This window comes from Epinephelus lanceolatus, chromosome 9 (genome assembly GCF_041903045.1).
Source record: "Epinephelus lanceolatus isolate andai-2023 chromosome 9, ASM4190304v1, whole genome shotgun sequence".
NCBI classification, from domain to species: Eukaryota; Metazoa; Chordata; class Actinopteri; order Perciformes; family Serranidae; genus Epinephelus; species Epinephelus lanceolatus.
Window position 1 is genome coordinate 15,126,119 of NC_135742.1, and position 18,163 is coordinate 15,144,281.

Genomic DNA, 18,163 nt, shown 5'->3' on the forward strand with positions numbered 1-18,163 from the left:
AACCAATGAGAGGTGTGAAAATGTCAACTGATGTTTCCATGTTTTGATTAACGCGAGGCAAACACACACTTAAAGCACAGATTTTTGCCACAACAGTTTTATAGGCAGCACAATATTAATATGGCACAACACAATTCTGATTACAGAGATTACAAGACATAAACAAAAAAAATATTATTAATGTTGACAGTGCATGAAGCAATTTACACACAATAAATTATCAGAAAAGGAGATGAACAGAAAACATACAGCTGTTCTTTACAGAAATCACTTACAGTATCAGATAGCAAGATTTTTGGCACTTAAGTGAGAAAAAATAATAACAGGAATACAAGTTCCTCTTCCAACACAGTGTGCATAGGTAGCCTTTCCATAAAACTATACATATATTTAATATTTATACAATTATGTCAGTATATTTTTACGTATTTTAGATGCTCACAATCCCTTATAAATACTATTAAAGATCACATGGAGAAATAAAAGCACTCTATATATAGATTGGGGGAGGGGCTCAATTGGCTTCTCATATATTTCCATTTTCTTTTAAGTGCTCATGGGAAAATAACATCAATACTTCTGTCCTGATATCCTGGTACTTTAGGTCCCAGTGTTTTGAGGTGCAAATGTACCTCTGCCATCAAACAAGTGCAACAGATACTAAAAAGAATCATAGTAGAAGTAAAAACACGGGGTACAAGTATCAAAGCTGATTTACAAAGAACTTGTTCGCAAAAAGGCACAATGGTTTTACGACGCAGGAAGAGGATGATTAATGGCCGCCACATACACTGATAAAGGCACATATATCTGTGTATGCTTCTTCCCTGCAGCTGTTCCCTTACTGGATCATTCAGGTTGTTCAAAATGAAAACACACATATACACAAACACATATAAGCAACAGATATACTGTCAGTCCAGTTATGTGTCGGGCAGCTTGCATTGCTCGTTTCTCTCTAATGATTATCAGAGGTAAACAATGTTCTCCTCTCCTCCCTCCTCTCCATTCTGTCCTTCAAGAGAGAGGTAGGCCTGCGGGGGGAGGAGGGGGGTCAGAGAGGGAGAGGAGGAGTAGCTGTCCTCATAAAGTCCGTGACCTGTGGCTTCTGACTTCCAGGGACCCAGGGGTCGCCTGCCCAACTGCGGGCTGAAGTCTGCTGGAAAGAGAACAGAAACGCTTAAAACTACAGTCGGTTGCTTTTATAAAAATCACCTTTTGACATATGTGCACAATACAGGATAATGGTGGTGACACAGTTAGCGTTGTCGCCACACAGCAAGACGGTTCCTGGTTCAAACTCCAGGGTGGGGGAGCCCTTCTGTGTGGAGTTCTCCTTATGTTATCATGGGTTTTCTGCGGGTACTACGGCTTCCTCCCACAGTCCAAAGACATGCAGGTTAATTGGTGACTCTAAATTGGCCGTAGGTGTGAATGTCTCTATGTGTCAGGCCTGTGACAGTCTGGTGACCTGTCCAGGGTGCACCCCGCCTCTTGACCAATGTAAGCTGGAATAGGCTCAAGCCCCCCGCAACCCCTAACAGCTGTTACTGAAAATGAATGAATGAATGAATGAATGAATGAATGAATGATGTTCTCCTAAAACCTTGTGCCCTATACTACTGATACATGTCCACTGACACCCTATGCTAAAACATATACAGCCAATCATTAAACACTATGAGTAGACTTACTGTTGTTTGTTCTTTGTGACTGTGTAGCCACCCTGCTGCTGAAGGGGTGGATGGAGTCATTCAGAGGCCGGGGGCAGCTGTGGTTGTTGCTGAAATTTGGGTACGTCAGACCATCCGGAGGCTGTTTGCCGTGTGCCTGGCTCAGCAGGGTGTTGAGGCTGTTGTAGAGGCTGGCACTGAGGCCGAGGTTAGCGGTGTAGCTGGAGCTGCTCAGGGGACCGTCATGGTTCTTCCTCGGCGCAGAGAGCAGATGCTGGTGCTGGTTGTTGGTAGCGGGCTGGTGGAGGTGGTTCTGTTGCAAGGAAGCAAGCAAAGCCGCCTCGTTCTCGTACACTGAGCAGTTACCATCCAGACTACCTGAGCGGCTGTGGCTGGACACCTGGGGCATTCAAACAACACCAGAAAGCAGAGGTTACATGGTTTGTTTAGCAGTGTTTGTTTTCTATTTTTGATCCTGAGAAACACACCACTCATTCCTCCTCTCTCTCTTTACCTTCCTGTCTCTCCTTTAACCCCTCTTTCTTACCTTGTATCCATCCAGTGGTATCGTAACAGGCAGGCTGCTCTGGCGGTTGTGTCTCCAGCCCTGCAGTAGCCTCTGCTGGGCTTCGATCTTCTCCTTCTCCCTCTCCACACTCCTCTGGCCCTCCCTCAGTCTATCCAGATTTTGCTGATACTCCAGCAGCTGAGCCTCCAGCTCCTCCCGCTCACAGCGCAGACGCTCCGCCTCTAAGAGGCACTGCTGCTCTCGCTGCTCCAGCACAGTCTCCTGCTCACACTGGAAATACATGGGGGCACAGTCACATCAGAAAGTTCAGAAACTGGTTATCTCTTTTCCTGTGGTTATAGTAGAGTTACAGTACAATCACTGCAACTTTACATGCAAACTGGGCATTAGATGTGCAGGGTTAAAGGGTAACCCAACCAAAATTACAACATCTTATAGCAGTTTGTTCCTTATTTCTGGGTCAATTTGCAGTTTGTTAGTGTATTTTTCTCATTCCTGCATTTAAGCACAAGCAAAAGCACTAACAGTAATGACATAAACTGAGCTTGATAGCAGAAAATGTTCTGGTAATCTACAAAAAAAAAAAAAAAAAAAAAAAAATCATACCATAGGGTTGCCCACTCACAGTCAGAGCAAGTGCAAATCATAGACTATATAAAAATAATGGACGTGGCCACTGTGATTTTCACCCACTGGTTTGTGGAATCCCACTTCGAAGACTTGAGTTTGGCATTTTGGTGGTTGCCATCTTGGATTTTTGGAGCCAGAAGTGACCCAAGGTAACCATATTTGGACAAGTGGGTAGAGCTTGGGTTATCTTTAATCCTTAATAAAACTTAAATGGGTGACATATACTTATTTGTACCAGTTTGTAACCATGTTTATTTCTCTGTTAAGTTGGGCATTTTAAGGAAATGGCCACTTTAGAATGAAAATACAGACAGTACTTACTGACCCTTATGCCGACAAGACGTCCAGTGTAGTTTTTTTAATCCACAAAACTCGTTCGGGGTATCGGAGGATAACAGCTTTAATAGCATAATTTCTTACTGTGGTCAGTTAGCCTGCCCTGCAGGCTTGCTGTGTTTACATGGCAACTTGCACGAGACTCGAGAACTAGCACCAGGGCTGCAGGGGAGGCTAACTGACCACGGTGAGAAATTATGCTATAAAAGTGGAGTAAATTATGTCTTTTCAAGTCAATTTTGCATGCCGCTGCTTCAGGGTACTTGGATTATGACGGACGAGCTGTTCTGACGTTTTTGAAACGCATTAGCGGAGTTTCATTACATTTTTAAAATGTGGGTTAAGGCAACAATAATCCTGACAGACAAGAATGCATTGCTGCCACATGCTGCACATTAAGTAAGAAATTCAATGTGCATTAACTGTATGTTGCAAATGTTTAGCAACCAGTTAGCCAGAAAGCCTTATGTACAGGCAGACACTCCCTGCTGCGTGTAAAGGAAAAAGGAAATTACAACATTTCACAACAAAACAGCATCTGAACAGCACAGCACATCACGTACAGATGAACTACTATCTAAAATTATCTGATCAAGCAGAGGTGAATTCATAGGTCACAGCAAGAAAAGAACAAGTAACTGTCATGTTCTGCATATACTAGGTGATATGGTTCACCCACAGACAAAGGTCAAGCAGTATGAAGAATGGTGACCAGGTTATTTGCTGCAGAAGAAGCAAAACTCATGCTCTGCCTTCACTCATGATGTTGGTGAAATCTAATTAAAATCTGACTGTTTCATTAATTTCATTATATAGTCTAAGGTGCAGTCTATCAACTGGTGGTGTCTTTGATTGATTCAGAAACCGGAACAGATCAAAGACATGGGTAAGTCCTCAGTGTGCATAACCACATTTTTTTTGTTTAATGAACAACACAGACAGACAGAAAAACCAAATGAAGTGAGACAACTGAGTGTACATGCAACGTAACATCAGCATGAGGTGTACCTGATGTTTCTCTCTGGCCAAACACTCTTTGTCCCAGCGCTGCTGCTCCTGTTTCAGCCTCACATGGAGTTTCTGCACCTCATCCACCTCTTCTTTCTTCCTCTCTAAACCCTTCTTTTCTACTTCCTCTTTCTTCTTATCAGTACTCCTCTGCTTGTCCTGCTCCTGCATAACAACAGAAACAGGTTTAATGTTTTCTGTCATTATTTGAAAAAGAGAAAACTGAATTCAAGTCTAAGTTAGTAAAACACCGAGACTCTGGTGTGGGATAAATTATTTATTCAAACATGAATGTGGAAAAGGCCTAAATATATCTGTTGAGATTCGCACTCTGTGGCTTGTGTCAGACTAATAAGGGTCTATCAGTGACTACCAATCAGGTTGGAGCATTTTTGGGACTAAGGTTGGGAAGTTGATGAGCAGGGGAGGTTTATTATCTGTTTGGCTGCAATGTTTAGTATTTCATATTTCCCATGTGTTAGTCAAGTCATATATGTTAAAGTGAAAAAGTGAATATGCATTGTGAAGATTTGTTCATTATTAGGGTTTATTTACTTAAGGCTGATTATGTTTGAGTTTTAGTTTACTTATCTTTTCCTTTGTGCAGAACCATACACAAAACAACAAGTGGAAAATTGGAGTGCAGTGATGATACATTGCCTAGAAACAACTTAATGCCTCATCCTTGACCGGATGTCTGTGGTAATTCAATTTGGAGAACCAGAAAATGTTATGTCTATAGTGAGTCAGTTTCTGAGACTTTGCTTCAGTGAATATCACGTGACTCATACCAGACTGTTGGGGAGGGAAGTGAGAGGTCGGAGCTGAGGTCTTTCTCCTTCCTGCAGAAGGAGTTTCTGGACTTCATAGCAGCTGTCCTGGAGGGTCACTGCTGCCTGCCAACACAGGGTGGAGACACTTAATCACTCTCCTGTTACTAATCCTGCCCTCTCACAAAGCCAAATATTCACTCATGCAGATGCTGTGTCTTGTGTCTTTTCTCACCTGCAGACTGTAGAGAAGCTGAGTCAGGCTCTGAACCCTCTCCGCCACCTACAGAAAACTGTGTTAATACGTGTGAACAATTTATTTTAGTAACAAACTTTGCTTATGGGGAACTACAGTGCTTGAACCTTTAACAGTGTCCCTTTGGTGTCTCCTCTCCTGAGCTCAACAGCAGAGCTCCACAGCACGCTGTCCATTCCCGTCAGTTCATTGTCTGACCCAAGAGAGGTGGAGCTCATACTGAGCGTGCTAAGATAATCCGCTGTAGCAAGAAAAGAAGAAGTAAATGTCTCTGCCTGCAAATATTAGGCAACATGGTTCACCCACATCGGGAGAGGTCAAGTAGCATATGTTGGCAGCCATGTCAACTGAAGGCATTACAGTAAAAATCCATGACTCACGCTCAGAGGGAGACTCCTGAATGCTGCTGCCGTGGCTGTTGTAGCTGCAGCACTCTGGTCCTTGGACCGGAGAGCTCTGACTTTTTACAGTAGGACCATCACGAGCCTGCAGGATGGTGATCAGGTTCTCTGCTGCAGAAGACGCAAAACTCAGGATTATTCTTTGAAGTCTGGTTTCAAAATGTCAATAATGACAACTAATAAACCTACAGCACACTGCATCACTTTTCTAAGTCATTCAGTTGTACTTTTATGTTCTTTCTTACAAACTTACATGTAGACTGTCTTCCAAATTAATATTTGCAAAGTAATTTTCTGAAGTTTGTAAGTCTAATACACAATCCTAAAAATAATCAAAAGTTTATTATCTGTTTATTGCAATGCTATACTGATCTTGGTAGATAAAAAGCCCTACACACCCCAGCATGAGTTATCTCTTCTCACTGATTAGAGTTCAGGTTGGACTGAGATATGAGAGGAATTATATGATATCAGCAAACTCAGTATACAGATAAAGATAACGGTGCAAGTTGACTTGCCTGAAGAAACTAACCATTACTCATGACTGCAATATTTCATTTAAGTGTCTTGGGAAGCTACACACAATTAGTGTTCTTCACGTGAACATGGGCCTGTAAATTGCAAAACTAAATGAGATGTAGCCATTATTGATGTTTCTTATTATAGCCTTTTCTGCCATGACATGTCAAAGGGACACTGAGAGAAATGTTGCATGGTCTTCACATGAGAACACAGTCCTGAGAAGAGGTTGAATCAGCTAAATTAAGTAAATAAAAACACCAGTGTTGGTGTCGTATGGCTATGTAGCAGTGGTTTTTAGACATTAATGCAGTTTGTTTAAGATAAATAAAATATACGTATGCAAGTGTTCAAAAAAAAAAAAAAAATGCTCCCTCTTATTTAGATTAGACAGGTATGTGTTGTTAGATCATTTCAAGTGTATGCTAGATGATGTGGTTGTTTAACAGTGTTCCTGCTTTGGTTAGTTGACAGACATGATATGCTACATTATACTATTGTTATGTATCTGTCCTTTGTGGCAGACTCTTCTCTTATTATTCAACTTTTTTTCTTTGTACTGTTTTTTATTGCTGTTCATAATTCTTGATCGACGTTGCTGCTACTTATTTGTTTTTATGGTCTTTTTTTATCACTTTACTGTGATTACTATTATATGCTTGTATCTTTCTAGCCCATTGAATGTGAACTCAGGGCATTGCTGTACAAGAGCTTAATGCTCAGTCAATTTTCCCTGAATAAACATTGGTTTGATTGATTGAAGAATCTTGCTTAGAGCCTCTTTTTCAGCAAAGGGTCAGCACTGTGTATAAAATGCTATATTGTTAAACGTATACTATGCAGAAATATCCTAAAAAACAATATATAGACTCAGAAAGGCACTCCAGGCACACTTGTAGTGGCTAAATCATTGCAGAGTAGCTACCGCTCCACCCGGCTCAGTCTCAGCAAGGTGCTGAAAACATCAATGAGTCCAGATTGGTAGAAAAAGATTTCCGCACACTTACATCTATGCAATGTCTCGCTTTATTGCTAAGCTTTTGGTCTATTCAACCTTCATCAGGTATGCTCTGATGACGGTTGAATAGACTGAAAGCTCAGCAATAAAGTGAGACACTGGATAGATGTAAGTGTGCGGAAATCTTTTTCTACCCGTGGCTAAATCATTAAAAGAGCCAACATGTTTCGACCACTGCAGGTCTTCGTCAGGGCTTTTAAAACATTCAACACAGGTATGGCCCCAATTATATAGTGGCAGGAACCAATTGGAGGCCATCACATGAGGAGCACCCGACACAAGGTTTTGATCTACATTTGTATACACAGCGCAACCAGTCGTCTCTTTTTCTAATATATAGACTCATACAAAAGTGATCCCTTCCCAGTCATCCCTAATGACCCACTAGATTCTGCCCTCTGTCTGTATTTAATATAGTATGGAATATACTGAGGCAAAAATGCCAAGCTGACGAAAATAGCTCCAAAAAGAGAATAAATTTGGTGTTGGCTTTTACTTTCATTGGCAATACTGTTTACAAATAGTAGCTGACAATTCCTGCATAGTATACCTTTAAGTGTTTTATATGGTGTTTCCCCACATATGGATATTATCTAGGCTGTACACCAAAATACATTTGCTCCCACCAAAAAGACTTGTATTTTAAAATAGGCGTGGATATGCTCTTGAAAGTGTCAGATGGTGCATTCATGTTCATTTTTAATGTAGGTTAGTCACTCTTCATAATAATTAGGCTTGTGAAATGCGTCCTCCAACAGCATGACCGCAGCATTACGGAGCCCACACAGGAGCTTTCTTACCCTCTCTTAGTGCAGCTGTCAGCAGTGAGGAGGCCTGTCGTGGTGGCTCATTGTCTGTGTCAGGTTGCACCAGCAGATGGCGATGTGGTACAGGTTCTGGTGAGTGGAGGGTTAACTCTGTGAGCTCAGCATAAAGCTGTAACTTCTCCTCCAGGCTGTTGCAGATTCGCTGGTCCTGACCCAACAGTGTCTCTAAACACAACAAACACTGAGATTAGGATAGCTGAGTTTATGGTCCTACCAGAGCAGCATGTGATGTTTCACAAAGAAGGATAGGTAACAGATAAAATATGGATATAAGGTAAGATAAGACTTTAATAACCCAACACCAGGTAAATTCAAATGTTATAGCAGCCCAAGAGTCCAATTAAAATTAAAATAAATAATATAAAATCTATATACACCATTCACTCAAACAGATATTGTATGTTCACAGTGTTCATGAATATGGAGACAAATGTGTTCTCACCTTGGAACTTGGTGATCTTCTGAACTCTCACTTCCGCCACTCGCCTGGCCTCCTCTGTCTCAGCACTTCGCTCCTCCTCCTCCTCTTCCTCAGGACAACTGCCAGGTAGACCAGTAGGTTAGGGAATGAGTTACAAAACCACTCACACACATTAACCTGGCACACACACATGCACCGGAATCTAAGTAGAAGCCCTGACATTTGCACACCTGCACAAACAAACACTGTATACTTGACTTGACACATATACCTCTCCACAGCTTGTCGTATGTGTCTCATCCATGCATTCCTCTCATCTCTGGTGGTGGTGTGAACTTCATACATCTCTGGTCCCACTGAGGAGGCGGAGATGAGGAACATCCCCCTCTCCTCATTGGCTACTTCTCTAACAATGAGCTTCTGTAGAGGGATTACAGGAGGCTTCTGGTCCTGAAAGGAGACAAAACCCATAAAGATGGGTTAAAGGATGGAGAGCTGAACAAGGTGTCTTTGAATTCAAAGTATTCTTCAGGTTGAGGCTTACCACAGCAGCAAACACAAAGCGTTGATCTTTCTCTTGTAGGAAAACCAGAACGTCTGTGAGCAGGAGAGCCAAAGTATCTGAAAACACAATAGCAGAAATTCATGTAGATTGATTGTCTCTTAAAGTCAAGGATTGTGCGACACAGATGATCTTATACAAACCTTTCAGACGTCCTGTGGCGGTCTTCCAGTAGACCAGCCCTTTATACTGCAGATCCCTGTGTTTGCTATGCAGGTCCTGTTTGCGAAACTCCTTGCCATTCTTCAGCTTGGCGAAACTCTTGTTCTCCAGCCGGGCCAGAACTTCCTGCAGCTCCTGACACCTCTCATACTTGTTCACAGTCAGGTCAACTGCAGCGATGATGTCACGGATCTGAGCCAGGGCGCTCGATAGGTCAGAGTGTTCCTGACTTCCCTCTGTGGGGGGAAGGAGGTAACAGAGAGGTCACATTAAAGGTGAAATGAAATGAAAAATTAGTTTTAAACCCTTTTAGATCACATTGCAAGTCATGTTGTGTACCTATTTATCAATATGTGCCAAATATATCAATTTCGAATCCTGTTTTCTTCCCGTAAAACAAAATATGGTGTGTGCTAACGTAAGCTGGTACCAACCAATTTCAACCAATAACATCCATCCATCAATCAGTCTGAAACTTTAAGCCACGAAAAGCTAAGATTACGTTAGCTAGCTAGAAACAGCATGTGTCTGTGTCTTAATTTCCACAAATACTGTGGATATGAGCTGTGGGCTAGAATGTATTCACTTTGGTACCTGTGACAGCGCCAGATTGTGCATAAGGCATTTATAGTGGACTACAACCCTGGGCTTCATCTCTCCCCCTGATGGATACTACTATCCTGTCGGTGTACACCGTGGGCCTCACTTGTTATGACACACCCACTTTTCAACGACCAAATCAAATTCCTCCTAATATTATATCCCACCTGCCTATCCTGTTTTATCCAGAAATATATCACAATACTGAAGCTTGATGCTCTCAAAATGTGTTTCATCTGGACTTAAAATAATACTTTAGCCACTGCAAAACTCTTTCTTCTCATTTTCAATAAGAGAGCAGTCAAAGTAAAAATAAAAAGGCTATTTATAAATTCCACACAAAGCACAGGTAATATTCTCAAGCAGGCTATTAAAAATACCAACGTCATCCAACACTGAAATATTCAAGTTACTTATGACACTTTGATGATGAACACAGAAAATAACCTCTTTATTTGTAGCTAATAAAGTATCTAGTTGCGTAGTGGTACTTTTCATGTAATAGAAACATGCAGTGTTGCAGCAAATACTTGGATCATCTTAGTAAACTTTAAAACATTTTGCTATGTGTAAACATAAAAACGCCCCATGACTTTGTGTTGATGCTTCCACAGAATATTAAACAGACTTATGAGTTGCATATGTTTATGGCTTTATGACAAAGTAGAGCCGACATACCCTGAGTGTAGTGTAATATCCTCTCCAGCAGCACTGGGTACTTGGTGATGCGCTGAGTCACCAGCAGGATAAACTCTGGCACCCCTCTCCGTCTGACCAGAGTGTTATTGCTCTGTTGCTGCGAGTAAAGAGGTTAACACCAAAATGAGTACCTGTTCAATCATGACAGTTTACTGTAAATCCATTATTTAAGAAGCAAAAGAGGTCTGGAAGCAGGAGCTTACTCTGACAAAGTTTTGGAGTTTTTTGTTTTGTTGCTGCAGCTCTTTGAAGACATTGACGGCCTCGGTGTGATGGCTGCAGAACTCTCCATACACCTCCTTCATCTTCTCAGCGTGTTCATCTGAGAACTAAGAAAGAGGCCATAAGAGGTTGACTAAAGACATGTATCCTTGTGTGTTTATGTGCATGAGTCCATCTTCACCAACCTGCTCAAGCAGAATATCTCCAATCTGATGGATGAGGTAATTTCGGGGGTTCTCAGGTTGGGCTGAAGCCTGTCGGCGTTCCTGCAGTGCTCCAAAGAGGTTTCTGTGAAAGAGCAGCAGGGGGTCCAAGCAGGGGAAGATCCGGGCCACGCAGTCCCAGTCCAGCTGCAGCTCCTCCAGCATGCCTCTCCTGAACACCTCCGACATGACTGTCAGCGTTTGGATGTGGTGCAGCTCTGTCTGCATCAGCTCTGTATGGGGGCAATGAGAGTCGATTATGGGCACTGAAATAAATGTGCATGCTTACAAGTGCAGATGAGATGCTGAGTTGGGCAAAGGTTTCTCAGTAACATGATCTTGCTGATTGAAGTAAACCTCTGTGGAGCATGGGATTACTCTGGCAAACTAATGTTTAGCTGAATCCAAGTGGAGCAGCGAGGAGTAAAAATGGCTACATAGCTGCCGCAGTAACTCATTTCAACACATTCCTCCAAAAAAAGGACGTTTGTGTAATAAATATGAAGTTGTGTGTACTTCCAACTTGGCAGTGTGCACAGTGTTAACACCATTGTGTCTGCCAGTGAGCAAAGCTTTTTAAGTTATTTATATTACGTCCAAATCAAGCCCAGACTCGCCCCTGCTGTGATTCTTGGGTTCTACCCACTGAGATTTGACTCAGCAAATAAGATCTACGACAGATACAGTATGCATACTGCCTAATGCTTATATAAAATACTGTACTAAGGAGAACGGTCTCACCATAAATAACATCCTGTCGTTTAATGGTGTTCCTGTCGAGTTGCCTGCAAAACTCCGCACTGACCGCCAGACTCCATGACTCCACCTCAAGCCCCAGCTGGTCAGCCGACAGGTCGCTCATCAGAGCAGCATCAACCGCATCTGTGGCCACAGAAATAATAAACAATATCTTTCCTCTAAATCACAGTCCACTCTCCAATAATTCTCAGTGTTATGTGTGTGTGGGTGGGACAAATCATAATGTAAGCTTGTCCTCCTCACCCTGTGTGGTGATTGGCGGCTCAGCTGACGGGGGAGTCGCTGTGACCGGTGTTCCCTCATCAGACAATGAGCTGTTAGTGCAAGCTGTCACGCTGCACTCACTGTCCACCCCTGCTGCATCACTCAGACGTCTGCACAGAAACAAAATGAGTTAGCTAGAACTTTTTTAAGACAGAGTGTTTGCATTAAGGCGGCCTGTTTGCAAGAGAAGGTTTTATTTACGTCTGCATTTTAAAACTGATTCAAGTATTCTGAGACTGAAGTGATATGTTGTGCCAGTATTCAAGATCTTAAGTTTCTTCTTTAGAATTTAAAGATACAAAAGCTCACTGAAACCCAGATTAAAGGGATACTTCAGATCGTTTGAAGTGGGGTTGTTTGAGGTACTTCAATACAGTCAATGTCAACTGGCACACCCCCAGATTGGAGAAGCAGGCAGGAGTACCGACACGAAAGCTAAGAAATGTACTGCTGTGGACGGGGGCAGCAGAAAAACGTATTCAAACCATCTTGAAAAAATCAGTAGCGGGTTAAGTGTACACTGTATGTTTAGAATATTTTCACCTTGGTGACAGACAGTGATTTACAATTGGAAACTGAAGCCAGCTCTCTTCAAGGCCAGACTCCATTAAGAAAAAACAATAATTTAACATCGCTGGACACATGAGCTGCTGGTCTATAGCTACCTTGATCAGTATGGCTGTTTGCGTAATTGTGTGACTGTGCCATTCACATGGGTTAGTTTGGATTCACCAAAGTCACACAATGACACAAACTAACTAATTGATCAAGACAGTAGCACACCAGCAGCTCCCGTGTTCAGTGAGGTAAAATTACTATTTTTGTCAATGGATTTTTGTGGCTTTGACGAGAGCATAGATGGGGAACTTCCCCGCCAGAAAGGGCTGTCTGTGGCAAGGTAAAGTGGTAAAAATATTCTCAATATAGCACTCAAAATATACACTTACAATAAAATAAAATAAAATAAAATAAAAGTTCTGTAAGAAGAATAAGAATGAAAATAAAAATTGCATAATAATACAAAGTAACATAAACTGATACAAAGACAGTCTGTACTTTTCAGAGAGTGTTGGGTAAAATAAAATAAAATAAAACCAGATAAAATAAAATAAAACAAAACCAGATAAAATAAAATCAGATAAAATAACTTAAAATAAAAGTTCTGAATAAATCTAAATTAATCTTTTGCCATGCAGACGCAGATGTGCTGCATGCCCTGTCCCTAGACGAAGGAGACCTACAGTCCCTGACAAAAGTCTTGTCGCTTATCCTAGTTGTAGGAACAACAAATAATAACCTGACTTGTAGTTGATCAATTGGGATCAGAAATAGCTTATATGAAAGGCAAAGGCCTTTAGATTATGCTTATTATACCAAAATAAAGTTGTGTATCATTCATTGAGTTTTATCATTTAATTAGGACAGAAAGGTCAGATCTTGCTTGGACAAAAGTCTTGTCGTGTCTTTAAATGATTCAACCAATCACAGATTAGAGCTCCACCTGTGACAAATACTGTAATTAACACATTCCCAGGTGTGTATAAAAAGAACCCCAGCACACCAGACCTTCATGTGAAGTGCAACCTGACCGCTGACAACATGCCAAAGATTCAACCACAGACCAAAGTGCTGATCATCAAGAGCCTGAAGACCAAGTCTGCTGCTGAGATGGCAGACATCTTCAGTGTATCCAAACGTCAAGTGGAGAGGATAAAAAAAAGATTTGAAGAAACTGGTGACGTTCATGACAAGCCCAGGTCAGGCAGACCCCGTAACACAACTGTTAGAGAGGACCGTTTGTTGCTTCGGCAGTCCAGGGCCAGCCCTTTTTCAACTGCAGCAGAGCTACATCAGAACTGGTCACCAGAAACCCCTGTATCTACCAGAACAGTTTGTCGAATTCTCTCACACAATGGTCTCCATGGCCGAATTACTGCTCACAAACCAGCATTAAACAGAAGACAACAAAAGAATCGTGCTGCATTTGCCAAGGCCCACAGCTTGCAGAAAGGATGGACAGTGGAAAAGTGGCAGAAGGTTGATTTTTCTGATGAATCATCCATTGAACTGCATCCCAATCGCCGCAAATACTGCAGAAGACCTGTTGGAACCCGCATGGACCCAAGATTCACCCAGAAAACAGTCAAGTTTGGTGGAGGAAAAATCATGGTTTGGGGTTACATCCAGTATGAGGGTGTGCGAGAGACCTGCAGAGTGGATGGCAACATCAACAGCCTGAAGTATCAAGAGGTTCTCGCTGCCCATTACATTCCAAACCACAAGAGAGGGCAAATTCTTCAGCAGGATGGTGCTCCTTCTCATACTTCAGCCTCCACATCAAAGTTCCTGAAAGTGAAGAAGGTCAAGGTGCTCCAGGATTGGCCAGCCCAATCACCAGACATGAACATTATTGAGCATGTCTGGGGTAAGATGAAGGAGGAGGCTTGGAAGTGAAACCAAAGAATCTTGATGAACTCTGGGAGTCCTGCAAGACTGCTTTCTTTGCCATTCCAGATGACTTCATCAATAAGTTATTTGAGTCATTGCCGAGACGTATGGATGCAGTCCTCCAAGCTCATGGGAGTCATACACGATATTAATTCTTTTTCCCAAGGCACCATGACTTTATGTTCTGATGTTATTGGAGCATGTTTGTGTATTCAAAATAAAGTATCATTTCTACAGTACATTATTTTTGTATGCGACAAGACTTTTGTCCAAGCAAGATCTGACCTTTCTGTCCTAATTAAATGATAAAATTCAGTGAATGATGCACAACTTTATTTTGGTATAATAAGCATAATCTAGAGGCCTTTGCCTTTCATATAAGCCATTTCTGATTCCAACTGATCAACTACAAGTCAAGTTATTATTTGTTGTTCCTACAACTTGGATAAGCGACAAGACTTTTGTCAGGGACTGTAGTGGGTCCTCCGCTGTCCACAGATGTAGGAGAGTTGTCCCTCACAGATGGTAAGCAACGTCAATAAACATGTAGCCTGAGCATAAAAGAACTTAAACTGTTATTAATTTTTGTCAGTGGGACTTTTATAGGTGGCTAAAATCAATTTTGCTGCTGACCCCTCCCCTCATACAACCCCACTTCACTTCCAAAAATCTGAACAATCCCTTTAATTAATACGTTTTGGAATGGATGTTTTGATATATATATAGTGCTAACACTGCCATCCTACCTGTTGTCTATAGAGATAGAAAGGCTTTTGGAGAGAGGGGCAGTTGTTTCTCTCTTCTCTCTGGTTGTTGTGGGAAGTGAAGAAGAAGAGGAGAAAATGGAGGCTGGAGAGTTGTCTTTCCCAGAGTCTAGAGGATAAACCAGGACAGGGAGCAGGAAGAGAAATCAGTCACACATTGGAGGCTTTCACATTCTACAAATAAATACCTCAGATGTCAGCATGCTTTGTTAATATCTATATACTACAATAACCAAATAATAAAGCTGTGAGGAGGTCTGCATTCACTATCTTTCATTGTTTAACTGGGCATTCAGTCCAAAGTTATGACAATATGCTGTAGTAATTGAAGCTGATATTTTTGGCCTTGACACCTTTGTGAAACATCAATCACTCAGTAAAGAAACAGAACTTCACGTTAAGGAATAAAATGACCCTGCCAGTGGAAGAGAAACACTCAGACTCTGTACGCATGCACAAACACACACACACATAAACACAATCCAGGCCAGATCTCCCACTGAGACAGATTAAAGTTTAACTTTTACCAGGGAAAGAACAACAAGGAAGAGGGGAGAACGGGGGAAGAGTAGCAACAGCTTTCTTAATCTACTACAGGAGAAACAAGGGAGGACAGGTAAAAACTTAATCAAAGACCAAGGGAGGACATGGTGGGAGGGGGGACACGCAATGTTTTCTGACTCACTCTGTGGGAGAGACAAGGTCTTGCTTTTCATCAGCAGTGCATTCCTCTCCTGCGGCTTCTGAGGAGACACATAATCATATCAACATCAACAGCTGTAAATCGTAGCGTTTGTGCTCTAAATATGGAATTGTTGTGGTTGCAGCACAAAAATTTAGTCAATACTGGAGTCAATTTATGTCCAAACAAAAATATTAAAGAGACCCCCCCCTCAGATATTTCTTTTTATACATCATCAGTTTGTGATTTTTAAAACATTCCTGGAGTTCCTTTGTCACCAAATGCTGGAATTTATTCTTCCTGTTGTACCCATTTCCTCTCAGCCAGCCTCTAATTCAGAAACTGATGCATTTCTTTTTTTTGGTGTTTTGCCTTGATGGGATGGCACAGCCGAGTGCGACAGGAAACATTGAGAAAGACAGAGGAAGTGACCTACAACAAAAGCTGGATTTGAACTGGGGATGTTGCTGTCACACAGCACGCGTCTCAGACCGCTGGACACGTCCGGTTGACAGTTGCAGATAATAAACATTTCCCGGGATGGATTTTGAGATTATATGCGAAACTCATGGATTAGGAACACTAAGCGAAGAGTTTGATTGACAAACTGAATAGCTATATCACTGTAACAGCATGAGAGGGACAGATTTTCATTCCACAAAGTGTTAACTGTCTACCTAAAGGCAACCTGTGGAGTTTTTGAACACTAGTTGTGCTTTGGAGCAAAGCTGCTATTCATGGGTCCCTGTTTTGTTTGTATCATACATGTGCACAAGGAAGCTTGTGCAAACGGGAGGATGCACAGGTGGTGGTTTGATGCAATTCTGCTGACATTACGCCAAGAAACGTACAAATGCGCCAACAAAGGCAGTAAAAAAAGAAGCCTGAAAGCTAATAAACAATTTAAATGATTCAAATATTTAAATAATTGGCTCGGCAAATGTTTTATGAGGAAAGAAATGCACTCAACACATTTGTTAGACCTCAAGGACACACAAAATGTGTTTCTGTGAGATTCGTTGAACATAAATTTACCTTATGGCACCTTTCATTTAAAATATAATACGTGTCTCGTTACTGCATTTTGGTCTACTACGGCAGTAAAGGGGTACTCTGTTGATAAGGTATTGTACTTCCAAACATTTGGAGGGTTTTCAACAATCTTTTGAATCTGCAGAGGCCAAGATATTCTGACTTTTAGACCTTATTTTTACACAGCAGTGTTTAATACTCGATTCCTATTGGTTAATCAATCTATGGTCTGTTATTTCTGAATAGCAGACTGCTGCTGTGAATAACAGACCATTGCTCTGGATCCAGTTCTGATCAAAGACACTGAATGGAAGCAATAAAATAATTTTAAATCAATACTTGGTGTCATAAGTGTTATATATCAAAGGCAACTGGACTTGGTTAAGTTTCTTGAAGATGTTTCCCCTCTCATCCAGGAGGCTTCTTCAGTTCTCCAGTTCATGAAGAAGAACTGAAGAAGCCTCCTGGATGAGAGGGAAAACATCTTCAAGAAATAATAACAATCAATAACTTAGAGGGACATTGTGCAATAATCCTGCTTCCACCTTCTCTTTCACTCTCTCCGTCTCTCTCTCGCACGGCAAGCAGCCTTATCATCAGTGCTGCTGTGATCAGGCTTTTAGTTATTCGGCTTCTGACCAGAAAAATCTGTTGAAGCTCTGACTCCAAAATATATAAATCTCTCCGGACATAATGTCAGGTAAAATATTTCCCTCTGCAAATGTGTAGGCTCCACACTGTGTCCTAACAGCAAGCGAGCAAGTGCCTTTCTGTCCACACTGGCTGTGTTAAATATGCACTTCTGTAATGTCATGTAAACAAACCACTGTACTGATCAGCTGTGCGCTCATGTAGACAAACCAGGTAGGTTATCAGCTGTGTACTCGAGACGTAACCATTTTAAACATGGGTGACTACGGCTGTCTTCCTACATTTGTAGCCTGCTTTTAAAACAGAAAACACACGTTTTATGCTCTGATATTTACTGGAAATGACGGAAAATTGGCTCTCATATCAGGCTGGTTGTTGCAGGTTTTAAAAACCCTGACCTGTGCATCCTACTATCCTACTATTAATCCTATCCTACTATCCTACTATTAAATGGAGAAACCTCTGTCCCTCCGTCCTTCCTTCTGTCTGTCATCATCCATTTTCCTCCTCACTGCTTTGCACATAGGCTTTCATCTTGGTCATGTGCAGACAGCCACGATGCCGTTTTTGCATTTTTCCCACATTTCTACTGTTTATATTCGCATTTCCACTACCCATTCATACTGCAAGCACCATTAGCAGCACGAGCTGCGCATGCGCGGAAACCCCTTGGGACATGCAATTTCAAGCACCAACACTTGCTGAAGACTAAGGTAATTATTTTACT

The 18,163-nt window shown here is 41.7% G+C and overlaps 1 protein-coding gene across 8 annotated transcripts in view; it reads right to left on the reverse strand.

Moving 5' to 3' along the window:
- Positions 1–81: 81 nt before the first annotated feature.
- LOC117252594 (rho guanine nucleotide exchange factor 28-like) overlaps positions 82–18,163 on the reverse strand; it is a 57,450-nt gene continuing 39,368 nt past the window's right edge. For 6 of the 8 annotated variants that reach the window (XM_033619630.2, XM_033619631.2, XM_033619628.2 and 3 more), the window contains 20 exons: positions 15,757–15,814; positions 15,054–15,180; positions 11,839–11,969; positions 11,578–11,718; positions 10,819–11,069; positions 10,615–10,740; positions 10,391–10,508; positions 9,094–9,348; positions 8,933–9,009; positions 8,660–8,838; positions 8,410–8,507; positions 7,941–8,132; positions 5,583–5,714; positions 5,310–5,443; positions 5,182–5,229; positions 4,968–5,072; positions 4,177–4,341; positions 2,221–2,472; positions 1,695–2,073; positions 82–1,159 (listed from right to left, as the gene is read on the reverse strand). In XM_033619630.2, the coding sequence (XP_033475521.1) occupies positions 969–1,159; positions 1,695–2,073; positions 2,221–2,472; positions 4,177–4,341; positions 4,968–5,072; positions 5,182–5,229; positions 5,310–5,443; positions 5,583–5,714; positions 7,941–8,132; positions 8,410–8,507; positions 8,660–8,838; positions 8,933–9,009; positions 9,094–9,348; positions 10,391–10,508; positions 10,615–10,740; positions 10,819–11,069; positions 11,578–11,718; positions 11,839–11,969; positions 15,054–15,180; positions 15,757–15,814 (3,159 nt within the window). In that variant the 3' untranslated portion in view covers positions 82–968. The remainder of the gene's footprint in view (positions 1,160–1,694; positions 2,074–2,220; positions 2,473–4,176; positions 4,342–4,967; positions 5,073–5,181; positions 5,230–5,309; positions 5,444–5,582; positions 5,715–7,940; positions 8,133–8,409; positions 8,508–8,659; positions 8,839–8,932; positions 9,010–9,093; positions 9,349–10,390; positions 10,509–10,614; positions 10,741–10,818; positions 11,070–11,577; positions 11,719–11,838; positions 11,970–15,053; positions 15,181–15,756; positions 15,815–18,163) is intronic. The other 2 variants (XM_033619629.2, XM_033619634.2) reach the window with 2 other exon arrangements.